The following is a 15,187-nucleotide window of genomic DNA, read 5'->3' as shown; positions in this document are numbered from 1 at the left end:
TCCACCTCCTCCTCATCCCTACCTCTTATGAAATGATATTCAATAACATTTTACATTACCTAATTATAATATCCGCCCTGGACAATCCCGCCATCCCTAGATAGAATTGGGACTAAACAATTTCATTATCGTAAGAAAAACAGAAAATGTTGTATTTCAATTGGTTCTCTGATTAAATTACATAAATATGCAGGTCTGACACCCGAACTCACTTATGGGCCTAGTTTAACATTGTTGTAATGGACAATATTGTGCGTCAGTGTTAAAGATTTCCATGACAGCAATGAGCCCATAAGGAATCGAGTTATCAGACCTGTCCATAAGAGCACGTCGGTACAATATCTTATTAAAATCTGGAACCACGTCATTTTTCAAAAACTCATCATTTTGAAGCCACAGATACCATCTGTTCTATGTGCTAATACATCATATACTATATATATATATATATATATATAAAGCTAATAAACTACAACCCAATAAAATACGACACGCGGAACTTTTCGGGTTGAAATCCCTCCATCAGCCAATACGTCAAAAACCAGTCAAACCTGAATACATCATTCATTTCAAATCGATACAAACTGTATGACAGTATTTGGTGAGTCTTGCGTAAGATTGGAACGACTCATGAGTAGTGTATTGGTGCTTTGCGTTCAGATAAAGTACTCACAACATCCGCCAGCCAGATATAACATCTAAAGAGCGAGCGAAGTTGACGTCACTCTACTCTTTGTTGCTGTTTACAGACATGATGGTATTGATACGTTCTCACACAATTACATAAATCGGACCAAGGGAAATTAAAGGTTACACACACGTTGTGTGTTGGTGTGTTCAATTCGGTGTTAAATAAATAAAAATTAATGTAAATAAATAAATTTCTCTTTTATTCATCCCATAAGGGACATTTGTCTCTAGGATCTATTCCAAGGAAAGACTGGAATAACCCAGGCGTCAGCAGCAGTGCAGCGCCGCAAATTGAGCTAGGGCGAGGTGGTGACTTGCTCAAGGCCACACAGCGCAATGGCGGGTGATCGAACTTGTTACATTTCGAGAAGGAAGCAAAGACCGTACCGCTGAGCCACGCCCCCCCCCCCTACACCCTCTTGGTGGATGTTGTGAGTATTTTACCTAAACTCATAGCTTCTATAATTGATACAGCACTTATCAAAAGAAACGACGGAGATAATAATAATAAGTGAAGAGGTTTGGAGACGGAAGTATGTCATTAGGGACACCCTTCAAAACATCAAAGGATTACACATGACACGGCACAGCTCGTCACCGTCACACACAATGCATCTACTTAGCACATTGTTAGTTGACAACAATCCTTGCCACGCCTATGCTAGGGTTGACAAGATAACGCACATGATACGTGGCTCCGTGGCTCACAGGTCCAGTCTCTCGGCTCGTCACAAAAGTCCCAGCGATGTTAATATAATATAGTGGTCAGTGAACGATAGGTAAAGCATTCATTAAACATTATCCCTCTCGACTCAGGTATGAATGAGTACCCCGATAATATCAGAGACGGATTTGACGTCTTTTGATTGGTTTGACGAAAATAATGTGACGTATTATCGGGTAACCTAGCTAAATAAACGAAAATAGATGAGCAACCACCCCCCCCCCCTTGCCCCAAATAAATACATACGCTCATGCCTCAAATCCCGTACTCAACTGGCCACAAATCCGTATGCCTTTTTCTGTACCTCACATTCTAAGGGCTAATCGACATTGGAGACTGACTCCGACGACCTGGCACTGCCGTCCTATGCCGTCTTCCGGGTGGCACGGACAAAATACTAAGAATAAAGAGAAGAGCCGCGAGATTTACCCATACCAAGCACCCGACGTCCTCTGCCGTTTTCTATTTTTTTTAGCTTGGTATGGGCAGGTCTAGCGGCTCTTCCCTTTATTCTTAGTATTTTGCCCGTCCCCGACGTCTTTATCCGGAAGACTGCAGAGGACGGCAGTGTCGGGTCGTCGGAGTCAGTCTCCGGCGTGAGTTAGCCCTAATACCGTTTAGTGATAATTCTCATAAACATGGTGGTAAAAAAACAATAACTAAGACATGAGTGACGTCATCTTTGTTCTATCTATAGCTACTTACCCTTATCTATGACGATCCAACAGGCCACAAGCCCAAGACTGTCTAACAAATCACACCATACACAGATAAGTGTTATCAGTTATTTCTGTGGTCGCCATCATCACGGAGTACGGTGGCCGAGTGGTTAAGGCGTTGGACTTAAGTTCCAATGGAATGATTTCCGCGTGGGTTCGAACCCCACCCGTACTATTATCATTATTATCATATTTTCATATTTTCTTGAATCTACTTTTCGATCACACAAATCGCGATGTAATTTTTTTAAATTTTTATTTAAATCGTTTTTAGTTTGTTAAAAAGAATTATCTATCTAGATCTAAATAGAATTTAAGGCCGGGAATGGAATAAAAAATGTCACAAACCAGATCCAAGATACGATAAATTTTGGACTTTGAGCGAGTCCAGTTGGAGCCAATGCAACCATGTAGCCACCGTTAACTTATAGATAGGATGCACTTGGCTAAGAAGCTCATAACATTGCCATCCGGAAGTATAACCGACCAACACACAAAACTATGTGTAACCATGAACTTTTATAGTCTGGATAATATAGTTTAGTGAGAATTACTCATAAACATGGGTGGCAAAAAAACAGTAACAAAGACCTGAGTGACGTCATCTTCATTCTATCTATAGCCTGACACAACCGGCTGAGCTCTCCAGCCACTCGGACCTTGAGTTTGGCACTGACCACGTGACTTTTTATTCTCTGTTTCCATCTGGCACTTCTCCACACCCTATTTTTCTTATGATATTATAGACAGAATGAAGTGACGTCACTCAGGTCTGTGTTCTTGTTTTTTGCCATCCACGTTTATAAGTAATTCTCAGATAACTATTAACCAGACTATAAACTTTCATGGTTACAAACCGTGTTGATGCGTTACATTTCCGGATGGCAATGTTGTGAGTTTCTTAGCCAAACGCACAGCATCTATAAAATACCTAAGCCTCTATGGCATAATAAACCAATTTGTGTTATCAGAGTTGTAAATAACCATTACACAGACCAGACCATTCAAATGGCGATGATCACGATATTTACGTGACTCAAGTGTCTACAAAAACGTGACGTGCGGCACGTTTGGTGCTGGCAGTGTTGGAAGACAATACCGTGAAAACGGCCTTGCACGTCAGTCAGAGCACTGGTAGAACAATATAGAAATATATTTCTGATCCAACGTCTCAAAACAGTGTTGTCAACAACAACAACAACAACAACAATAATAATAATAATAATAATAATAATAATAATAATAATAATAATAATAATAATAATAATAATAATAATAATAATAATAATAATAATAATAATAATAATAATAATATAGCACCAATCCCCCGTTGCCGCAGCTCTAAGCGCACATTGACAGGAGGGGAAATCATACATGCTACATAATATAACAATTACACTTCTCAGATATTATGGACTATTTATATACACACAGTTCCATTCATAACATTATTAAGACAAAGAAGAATTCATCAGGTGTGTTTTAAGGCACTTTTTGAATGTCATTTCAGATGAAAATACTCTACTTCTAACATCTAATGGCAGTGAATTCCACACATTTGGGGCGGCATGAGAAAATGTCCTATCAGAAAATGTTTTCGAGTCTTTTTTTAGGTACACGAAGGAGTTGATTTCTAGATTTTAGGAATCGAGGAGGATCATCACGACACAAAAGATCTGATAGACGTCCCAGGTTTGAGAGTGTTTGCCAAGACGAGTGTCATTTGAATCGATCGATATTTGAAGGACGAGTTTTCTGGCCAAATTTTTAAATACGAATTGTTCGAGAGTACAACAGTGAACTGGTTAAAAAGTGCAAGTTTTGAAAATTGTGTAAATTGTGTGTAATTGTGTAAATTTTAGCGGGCAAGAAAAGGCCATGTTTCGCCAACAATCCTAGCACAATGAACGTTAAGTAGCTTGTAGCCAAAATCTTCCTGTGTTGATTCGTTTGTGTTTACAAACCAGAATCCACATAATCCGATGATATGATTGGCAGACGAGTCCGTGGGGGAAGATCGGCGTGCACTTATTTCCAGGTCTGATCACCCAATTCCTTATGGGCTCGTTGTAATGGAAATCTTTTTTTTTTTTTAAATGACACAAAATATTGTCCATTACAACAATGTTAAACTAGGCCCAAAAGTAGGTTCGGATGTCAGACCTGTATATATGTACACGTCGTGGAAGAATGTTTTTTTTTGTCTCTCACATGATGTCGCCAAGTTGTGTGTATCACTTCAAAAGACTTTGGTCGGACGAGCGCGGACAGCGTCCGAATACACACCCAATTGTAAACAATATTATTTACTATTCGTCTGCAAACACGAACGAATAGCGGGACGGTGACGCCATCAAGCATTGACTTTCCTATATCGATGCGCTCTTATTTGTACGTCGGCCTTTATTCATCGCAAGACACTGATTCGGTAGATGGCACCGTTTTATTTTAAAAAATAGATAAAAATGAAAATGAAATTACTAAATAAATTCAAAGAAAACATAATAATTTTTTTTTAAATTCTCCCTTCCTTCCGCGGGGCATAGGTCTAGTAAGATATTTCAAAAGTTTTGTTGAACTTATTTTTCTGTCTTTCTTTGTTGTGAATTTTTATTTTCTTTCCTTTCTCCTTGCTTTTCTGGGTGTTGAAAATATCTGAGCATTTGCTTGTGATATGGAAGAGTGCTCAACAAATATAATATACTATTACATGTCTTGTCTTAGGTTAAAAAAAATGATTAACATATTATGATTACCGGCGTTTCCTTGTTACGAAACCCGCAGAAACACGCCGAAACCCTCCGAAACCTGCCGAAACCCGAAGTGTTCACCAGTGGGGAGTGAACCTGAGACAATAGTTTTCGGAAGGTTTCGTAAAAAAAAAAAAAAAACACTATGATTACAGACTTTTTTTAGAATGAAAAAGAACTTACCAGTAAACGCCCACATCAGCCAGAGAGAAATCAACATGGCGGGTGATGTTAATATTGTTGTTGATAAAAGTGTTGTAAGGCAGAGGTAGTCACAGTTTAAATGTATATAATCTGGTGAGAGGATGAATCCTTATGGATAACAACGATATCAACAAATAGAATAATATTATCCACAATTACTGGATTTATGTGTCAGATGGTATCCATTGGGAATGAGTCTGGCGATGGATGATATCCATTATTCAATGGAATTGGTGGATGTATCCATGGATTGAAATGTTCATGGATCTCTTAAAGATCCAAAATCGTAGAATATTAATTTGGTTTCTCTGCACAACAGGTTATAATAATGATAATGATAATGATTATGATGATGATAGTAATAATAATAATAATAATAATAATAATAATAATAATAATAATAATAATAATAATAATAATAATAATAATAATAATAATAAAATATGGACCACAGACAAGATTGAACGTAGATAAAATTATTCTCCTTCTCCATTGAAATGTACTTTTAGCTTTAAAATTATGCAACATGCACCTGGCGATTGCCTAAAAGGACATGACCGACGTGAACATATTTTGCAGGCCTGATGACCGGAAACAAGTGTTAACTTTATTAAATTGGAGAAAGCCTGACGTTGGTGTGTATTTCCGTTACAATAATAATAATAATAATAATAATAATAATAATAATAATAATAATAATAATAATAATAATAATAATAATAATAATAAAACCATAACAATTTGGGTTATTGGACGTGCGAAAAAGTGTACATCGGACATGAACACAGTATTGCATTGTAACAACCTTGATGCCACAATCCAAAAGGAATTTGATTTTTAAAGCTTTCATACAACAATGCTATTTGTTGACAAAGCTTTAACATTACTTTGTTTGTTTTTTTTGTTTTTTTTGTTTTGTTTTTTTTTTTTTTTTACAAAAAACATATATTTAAGTCTCGGTCAATGTTTCACATTTATTTGATATAGATGTTTTATTTTATTTTTTAGTAATAACTGAAATGTTGTCTGTTTGCGCGCGCGCGTGTATGTGTGAGGGTGTGTACGTCATAAAAGAAAACGGCAATCACCAAACGAATGTGAAAAGTGAGTTGTCATGTTATAATTGATTGCTCAAGGAAACAAATGATTCTATTGGTTGAGCTATTTGATACAAATGACGTCACTCGGCTAGTTGTGATTGTTTCACACCGCCAGTTGGCTGGCTGATAAAATTCTCGTTAGTTCAAACTAACTGTAAACGTTGAAAGTCACACATAGTTTTGAAATCGAATAAAGTCGAAGTCTGCTTGCAACGAGTTAAATGATAACTATGCGTAATGATTTTAACGAAGACACGACAAACAACTTCACACATACACAGCAAAAAAACGTTTATTTCATATTTAACTCCAGCTGTGCCGTAGTTTTGGCAAAAGGCGATTTCTGCACTTTGACCAGAAATATGTTTTAGTCATAATTAGAATGAAGTTGCGTCACTCCGGTCTTTGTTGTTGTTTTTTGCCATCCACGTTTATGAGTAATTCTCACTTAACTGAATTTTCGAGACTATAAAAGTTCATGGTTACACAGAGTTTTGTGTGTTGGTATGTTATATTTCCGGATGGCAATGTTGTGAGCTTCTTAGCCAAGCGCATACTATCAATATAATAATATGTAAGCCAACATTTTATCTTGTGTTGCGTATGGGTGACTCGAATCACATGTTAAAAATGAATTTAAAGTTATAATAATATGAAAATAATAATTATTATTTTGACTTTGACACTTTAGGGATGGAGTAAGGGGACCCAATAGCTCAGTTGGTAGAGTACTCGCATAACACGCAAAGGACCGAGATCGATTCCGGGTGATGCTGAGATTTTTTAAAAAAAAAGATCTGAAGGACTCCTCGTACTTTTTCAGGGTTCGAATTGAAAAAAAAAACATGAGAGTTTTAATATAGCGCAATATCCACTCGAAGTCTCAAAACGCTTTACATATATATATATATATCCTTAAACTTTCATATAGAGCAAGGCTACTTAGTGTGTTCTCATACACGAATTTAAAGTTGTCTCATCAAAAAGGTAAAAACGGTATTTTGTGAGTGTAAGTCAGGGCTGTGTGTGTGTGTGTGTGTGTGTGTGTGTGTGTGTGTGTGTGTGTTTAACACCCCCGACGACGGCAAATGTTTAAAGACAGAACTATGTCAACATTTCAATTTAATTAACTTCTTTCGTTTTCCAACATGGCTGGGGTCGGACACAATTCATTTCGCAATTTACATTCCCGTCGCGTCCAATCATCGAGGCCAACAATGGGATGGAAATCACGTGGTATTGGATCAACTGTGGTTTAAAATTTGTAAAAATATTGTGTAACTCTTTGGAATGTGACAGACAGGTGATTACTGTGCGAGTATGTGGTCTTATGGTATGACACCCCCCTTTAATAATGGAAGGTCCTATGTTCGAGTCTCGCTCCGCGCATCGTTGAGTCCTTGGAAAAGGCTCTTTACTCACATCCTCTCACCGTACTCAGGTGTAAAATGAGTACCTGGCCGTTAAAAGCGTTGTCTATGTCGGAAAAAAATTTGTAATATCGCCTAATTAATAGGCGTCTGCCCCGTCCTACATGTTAAGTATTGCTGTTGGCCAGGGGCGCATTGTAGAGCGCTTTGAGCACGTTTACTGGATATTGCGCTATATAAAAGCTCAATTATTTTTTTAAATTCCAAATATTAAAGTTGTTCTGTTTTTTTTTAAAGAACATTGAAGCTTTTGAAATGTGGTGCTTGAGAAGGATGCAGAGAATATCGTATACTGCACACAAAACGAACGAAGAAGTGCTAAAACAAACATACCAACAAAGGAAACTAATGCCCTTAATAGTGGATCGACAACTATCCTTTTTCGGACACATAGTAAGGAAAGATAAGAATGAATACCTGGCAAGTTGTGGAAAAATACCTGGTAAACGCGCCCGGGGGAGACAAAGAAAAACACTCATAGACCAACTGAAGGGCTTCACCAGCCTAACAATCCAAGAGCTGTTTGAAAAGGCAAGAGACAGGGAGGAATGGAGAGAGATAATTCATGCAGTATCCGAAGCCTGGACCAGGCATGGAACCTAGAAGAAGAAGAAGTTTTTTTTTAAACACAAAAATTCAAAATGATTTTGACGTTAAACTGAATGGAATGTGTACAATTTTCAATCTTATAAACTTTTTTGGTTTCCCCAATATGTCTGACGTCGGAAATAATTCCTTTCGTAATTTACATTCACGTCTTGTTCAATCTTGTCGGTTAACTGTTGTATTTAAATCACGTGATATTATATAAAGTTTGATCCTAATGATTACCAAAAAAAATATATAAAAAATGTAGCCCCGTAGAATGTCACGGTTATTGAGATACATGTTAGATTTTAAAAAAAATACACAGCATCTATAGTTTGTATTCCTCATCATTTTAGGTTTAAATTTACTTTACTAGGTTCAATTCATCCCGTCATAATACCGTTTTGAGACGATGGGTCACATTTGTTTCAACTCAAATTTTATAAATTCATCTTAAGATTCAATGTCAACTTTGAACCAATTCCAGTCGATGGGTAACGATTGCTATAATATATACAGTGATAATAATAATAATCTTTGTCTTTATTTAAACGTTCGCTTAAAACATATCTGTTTCGTCTTTAGTAGATGGTATGAGAAGCAAGATAGATCTGTCTGGTTTCTGTTGTGTGTTGTGTGTGTTGTGAGTGTGAGTGTATGTGTGTGTGTGGGTGTGAGTGTGTGTGTGTGTGTGTGTATGCTTGTGTGTGAATGAGTATGTTTCAGCCAAAGTAATTTGTAACTTAAGCGCTTAGAGTTTGGTGTCTCGGAGGTATAGCGCTATATTATTATTATTATTATTATTATTATTATTATTATTATTATTATTATTATTATTATTATTATTATTATTTTTATTATTATTATTATTATTATTATTATTATTATTATTATTATTATTATTATTATTATTATTATTATTATTATTATTATTATTATTATTATTATTAGAAAGTCAAGTTATAGAGGATTAAACAGTTAACGCACACATGATAAGTAGAGGCAGAATTAACACATTTTTAAAATCCACTCGCTGAGATGCTGTAACACGATTTAGGTATTTCAATAACAAACGATTAATCGCCTTAAAGATCATTTATAAGGGGGTCCGGATAGCTCAGTTGGTAGAGCACTCGCTTTACACGCAAAGGGTGCAGTCGAGATTTTTTCTGACCCCCCCCCCCCTTACCTGTCCACCCAGCAGTGAAAGGGTAGCTGGGCTTGTTAGATTTTTCGGAAAGTACTTTTGCGATTGACTAGCGTCTTATCCAAAGGATAGCAAGCAATTGATATTGCCCGTTTCCCGCTATAGAAACCGGGATAAATTCAGGTACCATGGGTCTGGTGGCTCTGAAGGACTCCTTTTTAAATATAATATTATCATTAATAACTGTCTGGGGTTGAGAATTGTGATGGTGGTGAGGGGGGGGGGGGGGGGGGGGGAGTGTGGAGTGAAAGTGACCTGAATATTGATGATCTTTTCGGAAGGAAGAAGAAGATAGTCATTTAGAGTCAGCGTTTATCCTGATAATCTGTAGCGTTAAATCGTCGACAGAAATTGCTTGTTACCCTTTGGATAGGTATATCGTGAAGTACTATCCGCCAGGTCTAACAGATCCAGCAACCAAATCACTGCCGACTGGTAAAGGAGGACAGAAAAAAATCCGGACAGCACCCAAGATTGATATTGGTCCCTTTGCTTGTGAAGTGAACTGAGCTACCGGGGCTATTTAATGTCCAATAATAAATATAACATTTGATGTCAATTTACAGAGGATAAATTCACGCATACATGATAACCAGAGGAAGAGTTTCACATTTAATCCATTCCCTGAGATGCTTAAGCACGATTTAGGTATTTCAGTAACAAACGATTTATTGCCTTTTACATGTTTGATCATATTAAAGTCAGATTTAGTAAGTTAAAACGGGGATGTAAAACATCATTGCTGACTGTCTGTAGCTGAGAGTGATTGTGTGTGCGTGTATGTGTGTGTGTGTGTGTGTGTGCGCGTATGTGTGTGTGTGTGTGTGTGTGTGTGTGTGGGAGGGGGGTGGCCAGGGGGGGGGGAAGGGGGTAACGACACAGAATTAACTATTTTAGGCATCTTTATAATAGATAATTTTGTCAAACCGTATTTCCTCTAGAAATGTCTATAAACGCCTGTTAAATGCCATCTTTAACAGAAAAATTGTTTAAGCCAAGATTCTTTGAATACGGATTTATGGATACATAAATATATGCTTTACATTTTGTCTAGTATTGTCTTTTACAAGATAAAAATGCACGAAAAATAGAGTATTCCCAAAAAAAAAAAAAAAAACGGTTTTCCTCGACTCCACAATCGAAAAAGACCGATTTTTTGGGGAAGGTTTTTGTTTCTTGTATTTTTCTTTCTTACTTTGTCTTGAGCTTTTATATAGAGTCTACTAAAACGTGCTCAAAGCGCTTTACACAGGGCCCCTGAGCAACAGCAACACATAACATGCTGAACGAGACATGACGCCTGTTAGGCGATATTACAATTTATCCCCGAGAATGTGAGTAAAGAGTCTTTTCCAAGGACTCAACTATGCGCCGAGCGAGGCTCGAAACCAGGACCTTCCGATCCGAAAGCGATTGTCATACTACAAGACCACATTAGCCGTCGCACTATGTCTGATATAGTTTCGTACACAGTTTCGTAAAGATGAATACAACAGCACCGCTCCAATAAAAGAAGAAAACACATTTACCCTCGCTAATGCCAATGTCCGCTTATTAACCAATTAACTGCGTGCTCTAGAAAAACACGTATTTAAAAATTTGGCCAGAAAACTCGTCCCTCAAATATCAATGACTCTCATCTTGGAAAAAAACTCTCAAACCTGGGACTTCGACGAAGGTCAAAGTCCCAGGTTTGAGAGGTTTTTTTTTCCAAGATGAGAGTCAATTAAATCGATTGATATTTGAAGGACTAGTTTTCTGGCCAAATTTTTTAATATGTGTATTACTTGAGCACGGCCGATAACTGATTAATGAATGGAGAACTGCGTGATAATGTAATTGTTGCAATGGCTATGAGATTCGTATCATTAATCAAGAATTGACGATAAGGCAACAAATTGGATGGGGGGAATGGAGATCAGGACAGATAGGTTGACTACATTTACAGTAGAACAGCAACGCCTAGAGTATGGTTTAGTGGTATGCATATTAAACTATATGACACTCGTCTTAGGTCCGTGGTTCGTGTCCCACTCTGAGCATTGCATAATTGAATCCTTGAAAGAGGCTCTTAAATTACATTGTCTCACCGTGTAGTCCTTCAGAGCCATAGGCCAATGGATCCGGAGTTTATACCGGTTTCTATTGTGTGAAACAGACAATAGAGAATTTCTAGCTATCCTTTGGATAGGACGCTAGTCTATCGCAAAGTACTTTCCGACAGATCTAACAGACCCAGATACCCAATCACTGCTAGGTGGACAGGGGGAGGGGGGGGGGAGGGGGTCTGAAATAAATCTCGACTACACCCGGGATCGATCTCGGTCCCTTTGCGTATGAAGCGAATGCTCTACCAACGGAGCTATTGGGACCCCCTCTCTCGCCGTACTCAGATGTAAAATGAGTACCTTGTCATCGATTGCGTTGCGTCTGTCGGAAAAAAATTGGAACATCGCCGGCTAATAACAGGTGTCAATGTCTCGTCCTACATGTTAAGTGTTGCCATTGGGTTGGGACCCCTTGCAAAGCGCTTTGAACACGTTTCATGGATATTGCGAAATATTAATGTTCAAATGCTAAAGAATACGAAAGAATGGTGAAGTTGACAGCTGGTTATTGGGCAATACCCATAAAGTCATATTATAGCCTGTAGGTTTTCGACGTTTGCAGTTACCGTTTCTAAAGACCATGTCGTATTTTTATTATTATTATTATTATTATTATTATTATTATTATTATTATTATTATTGTTGTTGTTGTTGTTGTTGTTGTTGTTGTTGTTGTTGTTGTTGTTGTTGTTGTTGTTGTTGTTGTTGTTGTTGTTGTTATTATTATTATTATTATCATTAATAATAATAATAATAATAATAATAATAATAATAATAATAATAATAATAATAATAAACTAATAATAATAATAATAATAATAATAATAATAATAATAATAATAATAATAATAATAATAATAATAATAATAATAATAATAATAGTATAATAGTATAGTATAGTAGTAGTAGTAGTAGTAGTAGTAGTAGTAGTGGAAGTAGTAGTAGTAGTAGTAGTAGTAGTAGTAGTATCATTATTATTATTATTATCATTATCATTATTGCTATTATATTATTATTATTATTATTATTATTATTATTATTATTATTATATTATTATTATATATTATATCATTATTATTATTATTATTATTATTATTATTATTATTATTATTATTATTATTATTATTATTATTATTAAAGTGGGTAGATGTGACTCATATATAAGGGAACAACACAAAACAAACAACGTTTCGGCCCTTGGCCTTCGTCAGGAGACAAAAAACACAAACACAAATATGTCAATTTACAAAATATCACATTTCGTCAAATGTGGAAACAATGTAAATGTAAGGAGAGTGCGTCGAGTGTGGATTGAAGAATAGGCGCGAGAAAAGGAAGGCGGGAAAAACAAAATTTAAAAAGGGAGAGAGAGTGAGAGAGAGAGAGAGAGAGAGAGAGAGAGAGGGGGGGGGGGGGAGAAAGAGGGAGAGAGTGTGTGTGTGTGAGAGAGAATGGAGAGGATATGTATGTGTTTGTGTATGTGTGTCTGTGTGCGTATGTGTAATTGTGTGTGTGTGTGTGTGTATGTAGAGTAAAAATAACTGCAAAAAGGTCTTTAAAATGGGGATGGGGGTGAGAGAGCAATTGATTGGGTGGTTTGTATATTCTACCAAATATATAAATGAACACAATGAGAGGAAGAGAGATAGATAGATAGAGGGTTGGGGGGGGGGGGGGGGGGGGGGGGGGGGGGGAGAGAGAGTGTGTGTGTGTGTGTGTGTGTGTGAGAGAGAGATAGAGAGAGATAGATGGAGAGAGAGATGGATAGATAGATAGATAGATAGATAGATAGATAGAGAGAGAGAGAGAGAGAGAGAGAGAGAGAGAGAGAGAGAGAGGATGTAAGTTTACGTGAGTGGTCGGTCTAAGAGTGGTAGGAGTTAGTGTGTATGTATTAAGGTAGAGATGAAGGCGGAGGAAAAGGTGAGAAAGAATATTTGTAATTTTAACGTAATTTGGAGAGAATTAATATCGGGATATATATATATATATATATATATATATATATATATATATATATATATATATATATATATATATATATATATATATATAAAGAAGGAATCTTTTTATTATTATTTTTTCATTACTTTTGAAACAGCTTAACACGAGCTTTTATTCACTTGTAAGACTTTCACTTTCCATAAACTTCACCAAATCAATATTATCTATAATTCCACAAATCGCAACGTCGTATCAAACAACACGGATAGCGATTCAATCACCCCTGTTACATTTGGAGATGAAGAAAAAGGTCACAGGGTGCGTCCAGAAAACGTGAAGATTATGAACATTATATGAAAACATCATCACGCAGGTAAGAAATCGATAATCCAATAGGAATAATACTTAATCTATCAAACACCCGACATATGGTTGTTGTATGTATGTTTCATTTTTGCCAGCAGCTCTCCACTACGACCATCGATAACTCCATACATACAACACCAACAACCGTATTATATCAACTCAACTAACTCCTCACTCTACGGTATCAAATCTGTACTTGTGACTGTTTTCACTCGCCTTTCATGAGATCATTATATACGGCGGTTTATTACAACAACAACAAAAATTATAGTAAGAACCCCTCACACCAACAAGACGCCCGATATCGCTCGCGCGCTTGTCGTTCGCTCATCGCGACCAAGGAAAAATAACTCGAGCGAGCGCTGTTACCTGTCATCGACACAAAAGAATTGCCAATTTGGCGCTTTTAATGCCAAACTCAGTAACTTTGCCTTAAGGGGTAACTTTGCCTCTGTAAATTTGGAGCATTTTGAGTCATCTCAACGTTATTGTAGTTATTTTCCTGTTTAAATAATGGAATGTCGTGCACGTATTTCTTGCAGGTCTGATATTCGACCGTAATTATATCTGTACAACTGTGAAAACTAATTAAACAAAATAACCTCATTGTCAATCTATCAGTCACCAAGAAAAGATGAATATCATCAGATATGAGTAAAGATCCCTTTTTCAATGATTCAGCTCTCTCAGAGAGAGAGAGAGAGAGAGAGAGAGAGAGAGAGAGAGAGAGAGAGAGAGACTCCAGAACCCAGGACTCTCCGATCCCGAAGGTGAGTGACATATCACTAGACCATATAGCCACACCTTGATGAATATAATATGACAAAAAAAGAAAAACAAAATAATCAAATAGAAATATTCTTTTTTTTTTTAGATTTTGCTTTTTCTCTGAATGTTGGCAGATTTTGGGAGTCGCCTCCTGAATAGGGAAAAAAAGCGTGATGGCAAAAAAAAAACAAAAAAAAATAAAAAAAAGAAATGGTTCCAATTTCATTGGAAGTGTAAAATCACTCTTCCGTATGACTGGATACATAACTTGTGTAAATGATCTTCTTGTTTCAGAGTGATGGTATTTTATTTTCTAGTCTATCTATATGTTGTCTGCAGCGGCGTGGCGTATTGACGGCATATGGTGGTGCCATGATTAGAAGAAGAAAAAAATTCTAAAACAGTGAACACGGTTAAGAGGAGAGAGCACATGTTAAAAACTCTCTTTTTTGGAAGGGTGGGGAGAGGGTCGATGGTTTCTACGAGTGGACAAAACTCACAAAAACAAATAATTCATGAAAACAACAAGCCACAACACTGAGATACAAGTCCCGTATGAAAAGGTCTTTGTAATTATTCTTTGTCCACC

At 36.7% G+C, this 15,187-nt stretch overlaps 1 protein-coding gene and 1 non-coding gene across 4 annotated transcripts in view; one reads left to right on the top strand and one right to left on the bottom strand.

Annotated features, from left to right (window-relative positions):
• The window catches only part of LOC144967682 (uncharacterized), a 101,704-nt gene extending 87,596 nt beyond the window's left edge, over positions 1 to 14,108 (bottom strand). The window contains exons 1-2 of one of the 3 annotated variants that reach the window (XM_078905215.1): positions 14,006 to 14,108; positions 5,067 to 5,395 (exon numbers count right to left, since the gene is read on the bottom strand). In XM_078905215.1, the coding sequence (XP_078761341.1) occupies positions 5,067 to 5,103 (37 nt within the window). In that variant the 5' untranslated portion in view covers positions 5,104 to 5,395; positions 14,006 to 14,108. Of the gene's footprint in view, positions 1 to 5,066; positions 5,396 to 13,610 lie in introns of all 3 variants that reach the window. The other 2 variants (XM_078905214.1, XM_078905216.1) reach the window with 2 other exon arrangements.
• On the top strand, positions 2,226 to 2,308 carry Trnal-uaa (transfer RNA leucine (anticodon UAA)). Its single transcript has one exon. It is a non-coding gene; the product is annotated as a tRNA-Leu (tRNA).
• Positions 14,109 to 15,187: the final 1,079 nt, after the last annotated feature.

The sequence above is a fragment of the Berghia stephanieae genome, chromosome 3, assembly GCF_034508935.2.
Source record: "Berghia stephanieae isolate SIO BIC M18660-M18661 chromosome 3, UCSD_Bste_1.3, whole genome shotgun sequence".
In the NCBI taxonomy this organism is placed as follows: Eukaryota; Metazoa; Mollusca; class Gastropoda; order Nudibranchia; family Aeolidiidae; genus Berghia; species Berghia stephanieae.
Note: the sequence above shows the minus strand (reverse complement) of the source record. Positions and strands in the feature narration are given on the sequence as shown.